The sequence below is a fragment of the Bubalus kerabau genome, chromosome 18 (assembly GCF_029407905.1).
Source record: "Bubalus kerabau isolate K-KA32 ecotype Philippines breed swamp buffalo chromosome 18, PCC_UOA_SB_1v2, whole genome shotgun sequence".
NCBI classification, from domain to species: Eukaryota; Metazoa; Chordata; class Mammalia; order Artiodactyla; family Bovidae; genus Bubalus; species Bubalus kerabau.
This window is the reverse complement of record NC_073641.1, coordinates 11,135,162-11,149,407: the sequence shown is the minus strand read 5'-3', so window position 1 is coordinate 11,149,407 and position 14,246 is coordinate 11,135,162. Positions and strand designations below refer to the sequence as shown.

At 41.9% G+C, this 14,246-nt stretch overlaps 1 protein-coding gene across 2 annotated transcripts in view; it reads left to right on the top strand.

Annotated features, from left to right (window-relative positions):
* PTCD2 (pentatricopeptide repeat domain 2) overlaps positions 1-14,246 on the top strand; it is a 31,677-nt gene that overhangs the window by 5,917 nt on the left and 11,514 nt on the right. The window contains exons 4-8 of one of the 2 annotated variants that reach the window (XM_055555059.1): positions 3,326-3,443; positions 7,876-7,954; positions 8,366-8,457; positions 10,637-10,750; positions 10,850-12,199. In XM_055555059.1, coding sequence (XP_055411034.1) covers positions 3,326-3,443; positions 7,876-7,954; positions 8,366-8,457; positions 10,637-10,750; positions 10,850-10,942 — 496 coding nt within the window. In that variant the 3' untranslated portion in view covers positions 10,943-12,199. Of the gene's footprint in view, positions 1-3,325; positions 3,444-7,875; positions 7,955-8,365; positions 8,458-10,636; positions 10,751-10,849; positions 12,200-14,246 lie in introns of those variants that run through there. The other variant, XM_055555060.1, reaches the window with a different exon arrangement.

The following is a 14,246-nucleotide window of genomic DNA, read 5'->3' as shown; positions in this document are numbered from 1 at the left end:
TCGTATAGAGAATATGGAAGAATATACACCCTAAGTTAACCATGGTTCTTTGGAAATTATACATTATATATATTTTTTTGTTTGTTTAAATGTGTACTTTTCTGATTTCTCAAACTTGTCTATAAGAGACATGAATTACACAAATTTCATTGAAAATTTGAAAAACACAAGAAATATATTTCACATTCTGCGGTTTTGATTGTCTCCTGCTGCATAACCAACCCCAACAGAACTTAATAACTTAAAATGACCACATACTATTTCTCACAATTCAGTGAATCAGGAACTGCGGCTGGCCTCAGCTGGGCAGTTCTTACCGGTATCGGCTGAAGTCCCCTGTGCACTGCAGTCAGCTGTAGTGGGCTGAGCTGGGAGGTCCAAGAAAGCTTCCTTGGCACTTCTGACGCATCAGTGTCCCTACGCCTGCCCCCCTGCCCCCGCCCCTGTAGTACCCGAGTTCCAGCCGGAGAGGCACTGGCACACAGCTGCAGGCCTGCAGAGCTGCCCAGCGCTGGCACCTACTTTCGTTCCACCCCATTCTCCTGCTCAGGGCAAGTTAGCCACCCCTGATTCATGCGGAAAGGGAAACGATTCTACCTGTGGATGGATGGAGCAGTATGCATGAGGAGTTGATGGCAGCCATCCTTGGGGCCTAACACATCCAAGAAACCACTGTTAATATTTTGATATGTTTTCCCACCAATTTTTTTTTTCATGCAAAGATTTTGCAGTTTTGGTAGGGTTTATTTTACATAGTTGTGGCTATTACTGTGTATATAACATGATATTTTGTTTTCTAGTTGGCATTGTAGCATAAATGTTTTTGCTTGTTAACACTCTAGGAATCATATTTTCATGACTATACACTAGTCCATTATAGGTTAGGTATTTTAATTAACTGTGCCCCTACTGTTGAATGTCTAAATCATTTCTGATTTTTCACCAGGATAAATAGTGCTATGATGAGCAAACTCTATGTGCAAAACTTTCTTTTGGGGACCAGAAGACATGAACCTTTTAAAGCTTGTCAATACAAACTGCCAGATTATTTTCCAAAAGGGATTATGCTAATTCATAGTCACAGTGTATCTGCAAACCTACATCTGCTATTTCAGTTTCATAAAGTTGAATCATTTGAGACCCTCTGGCTCCTTTTACTCTCAGTTTTCTTTTTACTAGCCAAAGCTATCAGATGTTTACAAGAGCAACAAAATAGGGTAACATTCTCAACACTCTTTCCACTCTTGTTTTTGGCGTAGTGTGTGACTCATAATCCCTTTATTGACGCTAGTAGCTCTCTGCCCAGTTGCTGTCCTTTCCCTCTGTCTGTGGACAGCTGGATGAGTTGGGGGGTGTGGGGGTCCATGACCTCACCAACCTCTTTTCTTTCTTTCTGAGACAGGCTGCCCCTCATTGGGGAAGAAGAGCAATGAGCTGGAACATGAGCTCCTTATTGAGCCAAAAACAAGGAGCCACTGAATCTCCTCCTGGTTTTGACCACGTGCTGTTTGGTTTATAGGGGATCTTAGATCCTCGAACTTGAACCTCTCTTGTCAAGAGGAGGTGACATATTACCTCTGTGACTTTCTAGCACTTTTATTAGTGTGAATGTCATTTAAGTTGGGAAACTTTTCATTTTAGTTTTGTTGTTAATCTGATACACATCTCTCTTGAGTATTTACTGAAATACATTGATTATTTAAAGATATTTTCTTCAGCATGCCTTACATTTTATAAGAGGTAACATATGTGGAAGACTTACTGTGTGCCAGGCATATCATCTCATTTGAACCTCACAAAAACTCTTTGAGTCCTTTTCTTCTCTCCATTTTACAGAGGAGGAAACTGAGGTACAGTGTGGTTAGTGAATTTGCTCATAGTGACACAGTAGGTAGAACAGCTGGGGTGTGAACTGCTGTTTTGGAATCAAGAGTCTAAAAGTCCTTAATCACTAACTCTACTGCCTTTTAATATTTATTTCTTCTTCCCTCTAGCTTTATCGAGGTTCAGATGACATATATGAATTACACATTTTTAAGGTTTACAGCTTGATGTTTTAGTGTGCATTGGTGCTTAGTCGCTCAGTTGTGTCAGGCTCTTTGCGACCCTGTAGATTGTAGCTTATCAGGCTCCTCTGTCCATGGGATTTTCCAGGTGAGAATACTGGAGTGGGTTGCCATTTCCTCCTCCAGGGCATCTTCCTGACCCAGGGATTGAACCCACATTTCCTGTGTCTCCTGCACTGCAGGTGGATTCTTTACCTGCTAAGCCGTTGGGGATGTTTTCATATGATAAGTTAATTCATAACAACTGTAAATGAAACAGTGAGTATTTTTATAACTTTTATAATTGGATTATGAAATGTATCTTGAAAGGTAGAGTCATCATTCTCTTTGGTAGCATATATGTTCAGAATAGACTATCCTTAATGCTGTTATGACTTTCCTCAGTGATTTCAGCAGAAGGTTAAAAAATATTCTGTTTGTTAAAATCAGAGCTTTTCCCCATGGTATCTGGTATTCAGTCACATAATGAATGAATCTTCCTAAAATCTGATTTACGTGTAATCATGTGTTACTTGTTTCATCACCAGATTGTCTTCCCGGTGTCTAAAGCAGAAAGAGTTGGTTCTTGAAAGGAGAGCTATGTGAGCAACTTTCAGTTCTGCAGTTCTAACTGGCAGACTGGCTACTTGTAGAAATCCCAGGCCACACACATATAAAACATCACTGTCTTTGAAATTAGCCATCTTCTAAAACTAAAATTTCAAAGCTGCATTTAATTTGTTTGGCTAGGTGATTATAGTTCACATATAACTTTCCCTGAGTCAAGAAAAAAGGAGAGATAGGTCTAGATTTAAAATTGCATCTATTGGTTGCTGCTGTCCTATATGGGGGTAAAGCCAGACGTGAGGGGAATGGAGCATTACCCCACTCCTTTCCTTGTTCCTCTCCGGGAGCACAGAAAGAGACGGTGCCATCCTGATGGGCTTACAGATGCAAGACCCCTGCTAGTCCCTGACATACGCTCACACTCAGTCCTAGCAGGTTGCTGGTAAATCTGGGAGGATGATTACAATCTGTATTTTACTTCTTTTAACTTCAAGTATGTGGTGGGACTCTAATGAACCTTGTCTGTTTATTTAAATGCCTAATATGCTTTCCAGGATTTTCTGGTCATCTTTAATTCTGCGCTTTCCCCTCCAGACTGTGAGAGCACTGCACTCTTTGCTGCATCCCCAGCACCTAGCAGAGTGCGTGCCGTCGTTTGTCTGGCCTTTTCCCCAGTCCCACCGTTTGGCTCACTGAATTATTTTGATTACCAGGTACCATGCAGAGAACAGGAACATCACTTTGGGAGAGTACAAGTTTGGACCGCTTTTCATGAGGTTGTGCTATGAGCTGGATCTTGAGGACTCTGCAGTGGAGCTCATCAAAGACCAGGTTATTGTCTCCCAGTGGCTGTCCCTGCCACCGTGATTTCCTTGTGCTGAGGAGGGGGTGTTTTCAGTGATGTTAGGAAGGGCAGCTCTTCTGTACACATTATTCCTGGGTTAGATTTTCAGAGAAAGGCTACTAGGTTGAGGGAACGAGCTCTTCCCTGCATTTTTAAGGTGTCCTTGGGGTCACTGCCTATGGAGAGGCGTAGGTTTCTTTGTCCAGAGGTGACAGCAGGTGTGGAAGAGGTGCAGGTACAGATTACAAGGTATCTCCCTCCTTGGATGTTTGTCCACCGGGAACCGACATCTCTTCCTTTGAGGAGCGTTCAGTTGGGACAGTTTGAGGCGGCTGCCTTTTCCATTCTTCCCCTGTGCTTCTCTCCTGTTTTTGTATTTTCACTTCTAGCTGAAGGCTATGTTGACAAGTGGTTTTCTGTTTTCAGAATTTCTGCTTTCACATAATCTGATTTTCTTTTCCTAAAAGCAAAAGTAACAGTAATTATTTTTGTAATTATGCACTGAATATTTACCCTGTCCTCATTATTGTGCTTAAGCAGTCTACATATTTCATTTCATTTGTCTTCCACAATTACCCTGACCAGGTCAGGTCAGTTCAGTTCAGTCGCTCAGTCGTGTCTGACTCTTTGTGACCCCATGAATCGCAGCACGCCAGGCCTCTCTGTCCATCACCAACTCCCGGAGTTCACTCAGACTCACGTCCGTCGAGTCAGTGATGCCATCCAGCCATCTCATCCTCTGTTGTCCCCTTCTCCTCCTGCCCCCAATCCCTCCCAGCATCAGAGTCTTTCCAGTGAGTCAACTCTTCCCATGAGGTGGCCAAAGTACTGGAGTTTCAGCTTTAGCATCATTCCTTCCAAAGAAATCCCAGGGCTGATCTCCTTCAGAAGGGACTGGTTGGATCTCCTTGCAGTCCAAGGGACTCTCAAGAGTCTTCTCCAACACCACAGTTCAAAAGCATCAATTCTTTGGCGCTCAGCCTTCTTCACAGTCCAACTCTCAAATCATGACCACAGGAAAAACCATAGCCTTGACTAGATGGATCTTTGTTGGCAAAGTAATGTCTCTGCTTTTGAATATGCTATCTAGGTTGGTCATAACTTTCCTTCCAAGGAGTAAGTGTCTTTTAATTTCATGGCTGCAGTCACCATCTGCAGTGATTTTGGAGCCCCCAAAAATAAAGTGTGACACTGTTTCCACTCTTTCCCCATCTATTTCCCATGAAGTGATGGAACCGGATGCCATGATCTTCGTTTTCTGAATGTTGAGCTTTAAGCCAACTTTTTCACTCTCCACTTTGACTTTCATCAAGAGGCTTTTTAGTTCCTCTTCACTTTCTGCCATAAGGGTGGTGTCATTTGCATATCTGAGGTTATTGATATTTCTCCCGGCAATCTTGATTCCAGCTTGTGTTTCTTCCAGCCCAGCATTTCTCATGATGTACTCTGCATAGAAGTTAAATAAGCAGGGTGACAATATACAGCCTTGATGTACTCCTTTTCCTATTTGGAACCAGTCTGTTGTTCCATGTCCAGTTCTAACTGTTGCTTCCTGACCTGCATACAGATTTCTCAAGAGGCAGGTCAGGTGGTCTGGTATTCCCATCTCTTTCAGAATTTTCCACAGTTTATTGTGATCCACACAGTCAAAGGCTTTGGCATAGTCAATAAAGCAGAAATAGATGTTTTTCTGGAACTCTCTTGCTTTTTCCATGATCCAGCGGATGTTTGCAATTTGATCTCTGGTTCCTCTGCCTTTTCCAAAACCAGCTTGAACATCTGGAAGTTCACGGTTCACATATTGCTGAAGCCTGGCTTGGCTGTAGGCAGTATTATTATTTCTTTTTTATATGAACTCAGAGATATTATAAATCCATCCATGGTCAGAAACATTTATTAAATTAGGGGACTAGGGTTGGCCTCCTGGGACATTTTAATAATTTTAGGAATCTCTATGACTAGGTTGTCCTTTTGCCTCTTACTTTTTTTCATATAAAGTTGCTATCCATGGAGGAATGTTAACTCTTAGCTTGTCCCTATTTAAAGGACCACAGGTATTAAAAAGATGACCATAATATATTACTAAGCTGAGAAGAGGTGGCTTCAGAACAGTATGGATTAGTTTGAACCTATTTTTTCCTAAAAGGATAAATATACATACCATATTTACATTATAGTATATATGTTTTAAAAATCTAGATGGATATACATTAAACTGCTGCTTTCGGGGGAAGAATTAGATGAAATCCTCACTTTTTACTTTATATATTTTATATTATTTGACTATTTTATAATAAGCATATGTTACTGTTATTAAAATTAAAGCAAAGTTTCACTGTAATAAATCAGAGCCATGAGTATAACAATGAAACCAAAAGAAAATGGAAGTAAAGTGTTTTTTTTTAACCTACCTGCTGCTGCTGCTGCTGCTAAGTCGCTTCAGTCATGTCCGACTGTGCGACCCCATAGACGGCAGCCCACCAGGCTCCGCTATCCCTGGGATTCTCTAGGCAAGAACACTAGAGTGGGTTGCCATTTCCTTCTCCAATGGATGAATGTGAAAAGTGAAAGTGAAGTCGCTCAGTTGTGTCCGATTCTTAGCGACCCCATGGACTGCAGCCTACCAGGCTCCTCCGTCCATGGGATTTTCTAGGCAAGAGTACTGGAGTGGGGTGCCATCGCCTTCTCCATAACCTACCTGAATATGAAGCATTCATGTATGTGTTTAAGTTTCCTGCTGCTGCTGCTAAGTCACTTCAGTCGTGTCCAACTCTGTGCGACCCCATAGACAGCAGCCCACCAGTCTCCCCCGTCCCTGGGATTCTCCAGGCAAGAACACCAGAGTGGGTTGCCATTTCCTTCTCCAGCCCACAAAAGCGAAAAGTGAAAGTGAAGTCGCTCAGTCATGTCCGACTATTAGCGACCCCATGGACTGCAGCCCACCAGGCTCCTCTGCCCATGGGATTTTCCAGGCAAGAGTACTGGAGTGGGGTGCCATTGCCTTCTCCTAAGCTTCCTAGAGCAGTAGAATTAACTGAATCTGAGTCACGTGCCATAAAGCCTAATCCTGCTTCCACCTGCCTTATGTTCCCCACCCAGAACCCTGCAGTGCTGCCAGGGAGGTAGCCACGACCCACAGGTACCCATGTACATGGAGCCCTTGGACTGTGGCTAGTTCAGACATACATGTGCTGCAGTATAACGTACATGATGGATTTTAAATCCATCATGACATAAAATGGAGAATGACATAAAAAGGAGAATGGAAAGTATCTCACTAATAATGTTTTATATTGATTACATGTTGCAGTTTTGGATTTAGTGGGTTAAGTAACATTATTAAAGCTGATTTTATATCCTTATTTTTACTTTTTTAAATGAAAGTGCTTGAAAATTTAGAGTCACGTACATGGCTCACACTTGAGACTTGCTTACTCTGTATGGACAGGCTGCACCCCACTTATCATAGAACTCAGAGCCCTCAGGGGCCCTTCGTGGTATTTCAGGTCCTGCCCCTCTCCGCCTTGCTCACTGCACTCTGGACCTTCTGTTCTTTCTCAGACATGGCAGGCCCGTGGCCTCAGCCTGGAATGCTCTATATAGCATCACTTCATTGAGGTCTCCTTGTCTCAGAGAGCCTTCCCTGACCACTTCTCATCTTTTCTGTCCCTTATCCTGTTCCATTGTTCTTCATGGCCTCTACTGATAACCTGAAATTTTATTTTTAATTTTTGCTTGTCTTATTCACTTGTTCATTGTCTCCTCTGCCAGGATGTAAGCCCCCGTAGATAATAAGCCCTACGAGAGTTTAGGGCAGGGTCTTTGTCTTGTCCATCATTTCTTTAATCTCAGTGCCTAGAATAGGGTCTGGCTAATTGGTTCTCAAAAAAGAACAGACTGGCACAAGACATGTAATGGTCTTTTTGAATAGCCTGTGTCACATTATCATGGCATTAAAAATGTTGAGAACCACTGTCTCAGTGAAGTATTTCAAAAAGTAAATAATCAACTCTGTACTGTTTGCCAAAAGAGGATCATAGTTGCGCAAGCCTGTCCTGCCTCTGTCCTCAGGCGCACTTCCAGCTGCCATTTCATGCTAATACGCTGCCACCCAGGTTCCAGGACCATCCCCACCAGGGTTAATCGGCCTGGCTCTTTTTCTCGAAGCTTGGCAGAGCCACGCTGCATAAAGACGTTCTTCACTGCATTTCTGAAACCTGGAGATCTCTTGCCATATCTCTTGCCTCTTGTTCACTGTGCCCACTGCCAAAGGCATGATGCCCAAAGAGTGGGCAGTAAATTTTTTTGCTAAATGAATGAAGTTTGTACAAAAGCAAGTCCTAGACAGAGAAGATGCAGTGTAAGTATTCTCTTAATAATTTTAACTTTTAACCAAAATGTTTTGTTTTTCTCCAATAGCATTTACAAGGTTTCTTCTCAGACTCCACATCATTCAATATTTTGATGGATATGTTATTTATCAAAGGCAAATATAAAAGTAAGTATCACAATTTATGTTTGCTGAAAAATTCTGTCTTTGCAGGTAAAGCAATTAGGAAAAACAATGAGCCATGTAAAAATGGCCCTTATATTACTGATAAGTAGCTGAATTATGGGGACCCCATTCTTTAAATGTGGCTACCACGCTGCACCACATCCTGACTTAAACACCCCGGTTTTCACTTATGCTGCAGTGAAAATAGGTTTAAATATTAGTTCTTCCTGTATAATTTGATAATTTATTTTACAATTTAGTTAACTATTAAATGACTTTGAAAGTTTTTATTGTGCTGAAGCATACTTTTCAATACATGGGGCTAACCAGATTGAACTCTGGGAGTCAAAGTAGAGGACTCTGAACTTACTTGAATGCATTTAACACTGGCGGTCCACTCCTGGCTCTTGGCAGGTGCATTGGAAGTACTGATTGAGATGAAAAACCAAGATCTGAAGTTCAACAAAGATACCTATGTCCTTGCTTTTGCAATTTGCTACAAACTGGTAAGACTGTCTTCCCTAAACTTTTAGAGCATTTTGGGTTGTGTTTGACAGAGGATTTAATTTTTTTTTTTTTCCTCTACAAATAAAATTCAGTTCCTCTGAAGTCTGTTTTCCATCTGGTGCAGATATTTCCATTTTAAATATGTTCATTTTTAGAAAACCCAAGTTAGCCATGCCAGACAGTCCTATCATGGGAAAAGCAATTTTATCATCTTTTCAGTCTTCTCTGGCATTTGTGTAGATAATGAGAGCAAGAAGCAGTATGCTGGGTTCAAACTCTGCTGGAGAGTCGGTCCTCTTGCTCACACTGGACGTCACCAGACTGGTCGTGTCTGTGGCCCTCTCCCCTGGAAGTCTTGGCATCCTTCAGGGGTGAACTCAAGGGCTGCTTTGTCCTCATCTGTGAATTCTTCTGTGATCACTAAGTTGGAAGTGACGTCTCGCTCTTGTGGTATCTCTTGATTGTGCTCTATTTGTAGTCACAGACATGGCACTCATAACACTGCCTGATACACCAAGTAGACGCACATTTCATCCCCCCGTAGAGGGTAAACTCCTTGAAGCACTGTTATATGCCAGCACCTAACAGTGTCTGGTTCACAGCTGATCTTTAATAAATGTATGTGACATTAAAATAAATTCTTTGATAATAGAGAGCATGACATAGATCCCTATTCTCATCACTATATCAGGATTGTTTCTGGCACATAGACTATTTCTGTATTATTGAATGCATAAATGGTAACCTGGTGACCCAGGTTCCATGCATTAATGTACACATTCTTGCCATTTTAACTTAACAAAAACTCCTTATACTGAAAATGAAGGAACACTAAGCAAGGTAGAATATGGGTATTGAAAAATTCCCTGAAAAATAAAGCAGTATCAACTTTCCGAAGCAAGAGGGTCAGCTGGTTACAGGGAAAAGAAACCAACCTGGAAACTGAACATCGTGAACTCTAGTCTCAACTTCAGCAAGAACTGGTTTTGAAGTTACTTACCTCATTTGTGAAATGAAATGTTTGGATTCAGGAGTCAGCAAGCTTTTTCTTTAAAAGGCCAGATAGTTAATATTTTAGACTTTGGGGCTCTGCCACTTAACGGTCCCTGTCACATCCTCATCTTTAGTTTTACAAACCTTTTTAAAAAACGTAAGAGCCAGTCTTAGCCATAGCTGGCTTTGGCCCCAGGGTCATAGTTTGCTGACTGCCAGATTGTTAGATGATCCTTTCCAACTCCACCACTTAATGATCTGTGAATCAGAGGCCAATGCAGCACACACTTGAGCATCACTTCCTCAGCACTGTGACACCCAGCTTCCTGCCCTTCTCTGAGATGCCTCCCTGAGTATGTACTGAAGTGGAGAGAATTGAACTCTACTGCTTATGAAGGGCCAGAGGACTTTTCCAAGAATAACTCATTTCACTCAGTGGGGAGACGAGTTGAAACACTGGTCAGCCATTACAGACTGCAAGTCAATCCTGGGAGCTGTCCTCTCTCATTAAATTCAGGCGTTCCTTTAGGATTTGAGCTGTGAATCACATCATGGCACACACACACGTGTGTACAGAGCTGAGGCTGCTGTCCTAAGCCTCACCCACCCACAGCACAAAGGAAGAGGATTGTTTCGCCACTGCTGCCTGCAAGTTTGTGTATCACTTATGTTGTTAGGTTGTTTGGGTTCTGTTTTCATGGCATTCTTTCATGATTTACATTCAAAAAGTTTTCATGTTTTCAAACATTTGACTTAAGATGGATATTTTTGGATTGGAAACCTCCTCAGGAAAAGTTCTGTGTGTTGCTGAGCTTTACTCTGACCTCTAACGTGGCTGAAGCAGGCTCTCTTCACGCTTGTCTGCTCCGGTACCTGTGTCTGAAAACCAGCCTGCCTGGATCAAAAGTAATCCGAATGTTTGCTGGGAGAGCCGCCCCCAATCAGAGAAACTGGCAAAGAGCTAAAAATGGAGTTCATTTAGATTTGAACTGCTAATGTGTAGCTAACTGAGCCTGTTTACAAATAGTAAACGGAGACCTTGATATGGAGCTCAGTCTTTTAACTGGCTTCAGAGGCTCCAGGAAGTTCTTCCAAAAGGAAATCGGGAACACTGAGCACCACTAATCAACTTACTAAACTTAAAGGTTTGTGACATTTATTTATCGAGCAATCCTGTCTTCCCAGAATAGCCCTGAATCTTTTCAAATCTGTACCACATTAAGAGAAGAAGCCCTAATCAAAGGAGAAATCCTCTCCAGGAGAGCATCCTGTTTTGCAGTGGCATTAGCTCTGAACCAGGTGAGGCTGTGGGGTACACACAAATGAACTGGGGGTGGGCAAGCTTGGCTGCTCCTGGGTGTTCCTGCTTTTATTTCTTTATCCCTCTGACTCTCATAGAAAAAAGTCCCCATAAGGAGACCAGTGCCTTTGGTGCCATGGCAACCTGCATCCATACCTCTGCCTCCAGAGAGCGTTTTCATTTACAGCTGAGGGCCTAACATGCGCTGCTGTTTACACGGGACTAGGGGGAATCCTGTGGAAAATCAGTGAGGGAGGCTGCACTCGGAGAAATTGCTCAAGTAATTAAAGTTTAAAATTCAGATGATTCATTTGCTATGTAATGTGCTCAGAGAACAGTTTTAAACCCAAGGCTGTCCACAGTGTGTCTTCTAATAAATTCTTCAGGGAAACAGTATGCCTTGAGTTCCTGGTATTTAAAGTTATTTGTCTTTTTTGTTTTTGTTTTTGTTTTTTTTTGTTGTACCTAAACTACAGTTTTGTCAGATATAAAATTGTGAAGTGATATTTCCTTTCCTGGAGGTTTTCTTTGGCATTGTTCTCTCTTCTAGAGTGGAGTGTTGCCATGGAGAAATCTGAGGCCTGCCTGATTTTTTTTTTTTCCACTTCTGAGTGACCTGATCTTGTTCATTTTTCTCATTTTTGACCTTTATATCCATGGAAACATGTTTTCGTTGGGATTTCTTCATCTGTTCTTTTCTTTTTCTTTTTGTTGCTGTAATCCTTTCTTTCTTTTCCCCCCTCATGTTGTCTATAGATAGATCACATGCTGGTTCCTTTTTGGTTATTCATCATTGAAGAACAAACGTTTCTCTTAGATCAGACATCTGTAGAAGACTCATGTCAGAAGAAACCTGAGCCATGCTGCCATGGTCTTGGGTAGCAGGCATTTTCTTTATGTATGGGGTTTTCTATACTGGCTTTGTTTCCATATTGGTTTTGTTTCTGCCTGGCCAATGGGAATAGGCATGGAAGTGACTCTGAATGGAAAGTCTCTTCCCTACTGCTGCTGGAAGTGACATGCCATTTCCTGCTAATATGGGTGATCTGTGTAAATTCTTTTTCTTTTTACTTTATTTTTTTAAATTAATCTATTTTTTATTGAAGGATAATTGCTTTACAGAATTTTGCTGTTTTCTGTGAAACCTCAACATGAATCAGCCGTAGATATACATAAATCCCCTCCCTTTTGAAGCTTCCTCCCATCTCCCCCCCCATCCCACCCCTCTAGGTTAATACAGAGCCCCCGTTTGAGTTTCCTGAGCCATACAGCAAATTCCCGTTGGTTATCTATTTTATATATGGTAATGTAAGTTTCCATGTTACTCTTTCCCTGCATCTCACTCTCTCCTCCCCTCTCCCCATGTCCATAAGTCTATTCTCTATGTCTGTTTCTCCATTGTTGCCCTGTAAGTAAATTCTTCAGTACCATTTTTCTAGATTCCATATATATGTGTTAGACTATGATATTTATCTTTCTGACTCACATCACTCTGTATAATAGGTTCTAGGTTCATTCACCTCATTAGAATTGACTCAAATGGGTTCCTTTTTATGGCTGAGTAATATTCCATTGTGTATCTATACAACTTCTTTATCCATTCATCTGTCGATGGACATCTAGGTTGCTTCCGTGTTCTAGCTATTGCAAATAGTGCTGCAGTGAACACTGGGGTACATGTGTCTCTTTCAATTTTGGTTTCCTCAGGGTATATCCCCAGGAGTGGGATTGCTGGGTCATATGGTGGTTTTATTGCTAGTTTTTTAAGGAATCTCCATACCATCTTCCACGGAGAAGGCGACGGCAACCCACTCCAGTACTCTTGTCTGGAAAATCCCATGGACTGAGGAGCCTGGTGGGCTGCAGTCCATGGGGTCGCTAAGAGTCGGACACAACTGAGCGGCTTCACTTTCACTTTTCACTTTCATGCATTGGAGAAGGAAATGGCAACCCACTCCAGTGTTCTTGCCTGGAGAATCCCAGGGACAGGGGAGCCTGGTGGGCTGCAGTCTATGGGGTCGCTAAGAGTCGGACACAACTGAGCGGCTTCACTTTCACTTTTCACTTTCATGCATTGGAGAAGGAAATGGCAACCCACTCCTGTGTTCTTGCCTGGAGAATCCCAGGGACGGGGAGCCTGGTGGGCTGCCATCTATGGGGTGACACAGAGGCGGACACGACTGAAGCGACTTAGCAGCAGTAGCAGTAGCACACCATCTTCCATAGTGGCTGTATCAATTTAGATTCCCACCAACAGTGTAAGAGTGTTCCCTTTTCTCCACACCCTCTCCAGCATTTCTTATTTGTAGACTTTTTGATGAGGGCCATTCTGACCCATGTGAGGTGATATCTCATTGTAATTTTGATTTGTATTTCTCTAATAATGAGCGATGTTGAGCATCTTTTCATGTGTTTGTTAGCCATCTGTATGTCTTCTTTGGAGAAACATGTGTTTAAATCTTTTTCCCACTTTTTGATTGGGTTGTTTGTTTTTCTGGTATTGAGTTGTATGAGCTGCTTGTATATTTTGGAAATTAATCCTTTGTCAGTTGTTTCATTTGCTATTATTTTCTCCCATTCTGAGGGTTGTCTTTTCACCTTGCTTATAGTTTCCTTTGCTGTGCAAAAGCTTTCAAGTTTAATCAGGTCCCACTTGTTTACTTTTGTTTTTATTTCCATTACTCTAGGAGGCAGGTCATAGAGGATCTTGCTGCGATTTATGTCATCGAGTGTCCTGCCTATGTTTTCCTCTAAGAGTTTTATAGTTTCTGGTCTTACATTTAGGTCTTTAATCCATTTTGAGTTTATCTTTGTGTTTGGTGTCAGGAAGCATTCTAATTTCATTCTTTTACACATAGCTGTCTAGTTTTCCCAGCACCATTTATTGAAGAGGCTGTCTTTGCACCATTGTATATTCTTGCCTCCTTTGTCAAAAATAAGGTACCTACAGGTGCATGGGTTTATTTCTGAGTTTTCTATCTTATTCCATTGATCTGTGTAAATTCTTAATTAGCCTCACATCTGCCATCAAAAGGATCCAGAGATGTCGTTACTAGTCCTAAACTCTCCTACCACCATTGTAAAGAGAAAGTGAGTACTTCTGGCTGTGCCCCCACTTTTGAGGACAACTCTGCACTTCTTCTGGGCTATGCAGCCATGTCCTTCTCTTACTGCTCCGTCCAGAGCTCACCCAAGCTCCAGCTCCAATGTTTTTGGCAACGCAAACCTCTTCTTTGGGTTGAGGTTTCTGCTATGTTCTAATTAGGCCAAAAATGGGTTTGCATTTCTATTTCTCAAAGTTGCTTTTTTTTTTTGAGAGCTCATTCCAATGAGAGAGGGGACATGCCAACTTTATGCCTCCATCCTAAAAAGTGGAACTCAAGCAGGTTGTTAAAACATTAAGAAATATGCCACAGTAGGAAACATTTTACAGAATGTTCATTTTTGATTACTAGAAAACATTCTTTTCTCTGTGGACTTCGGAACCCTGGGGCA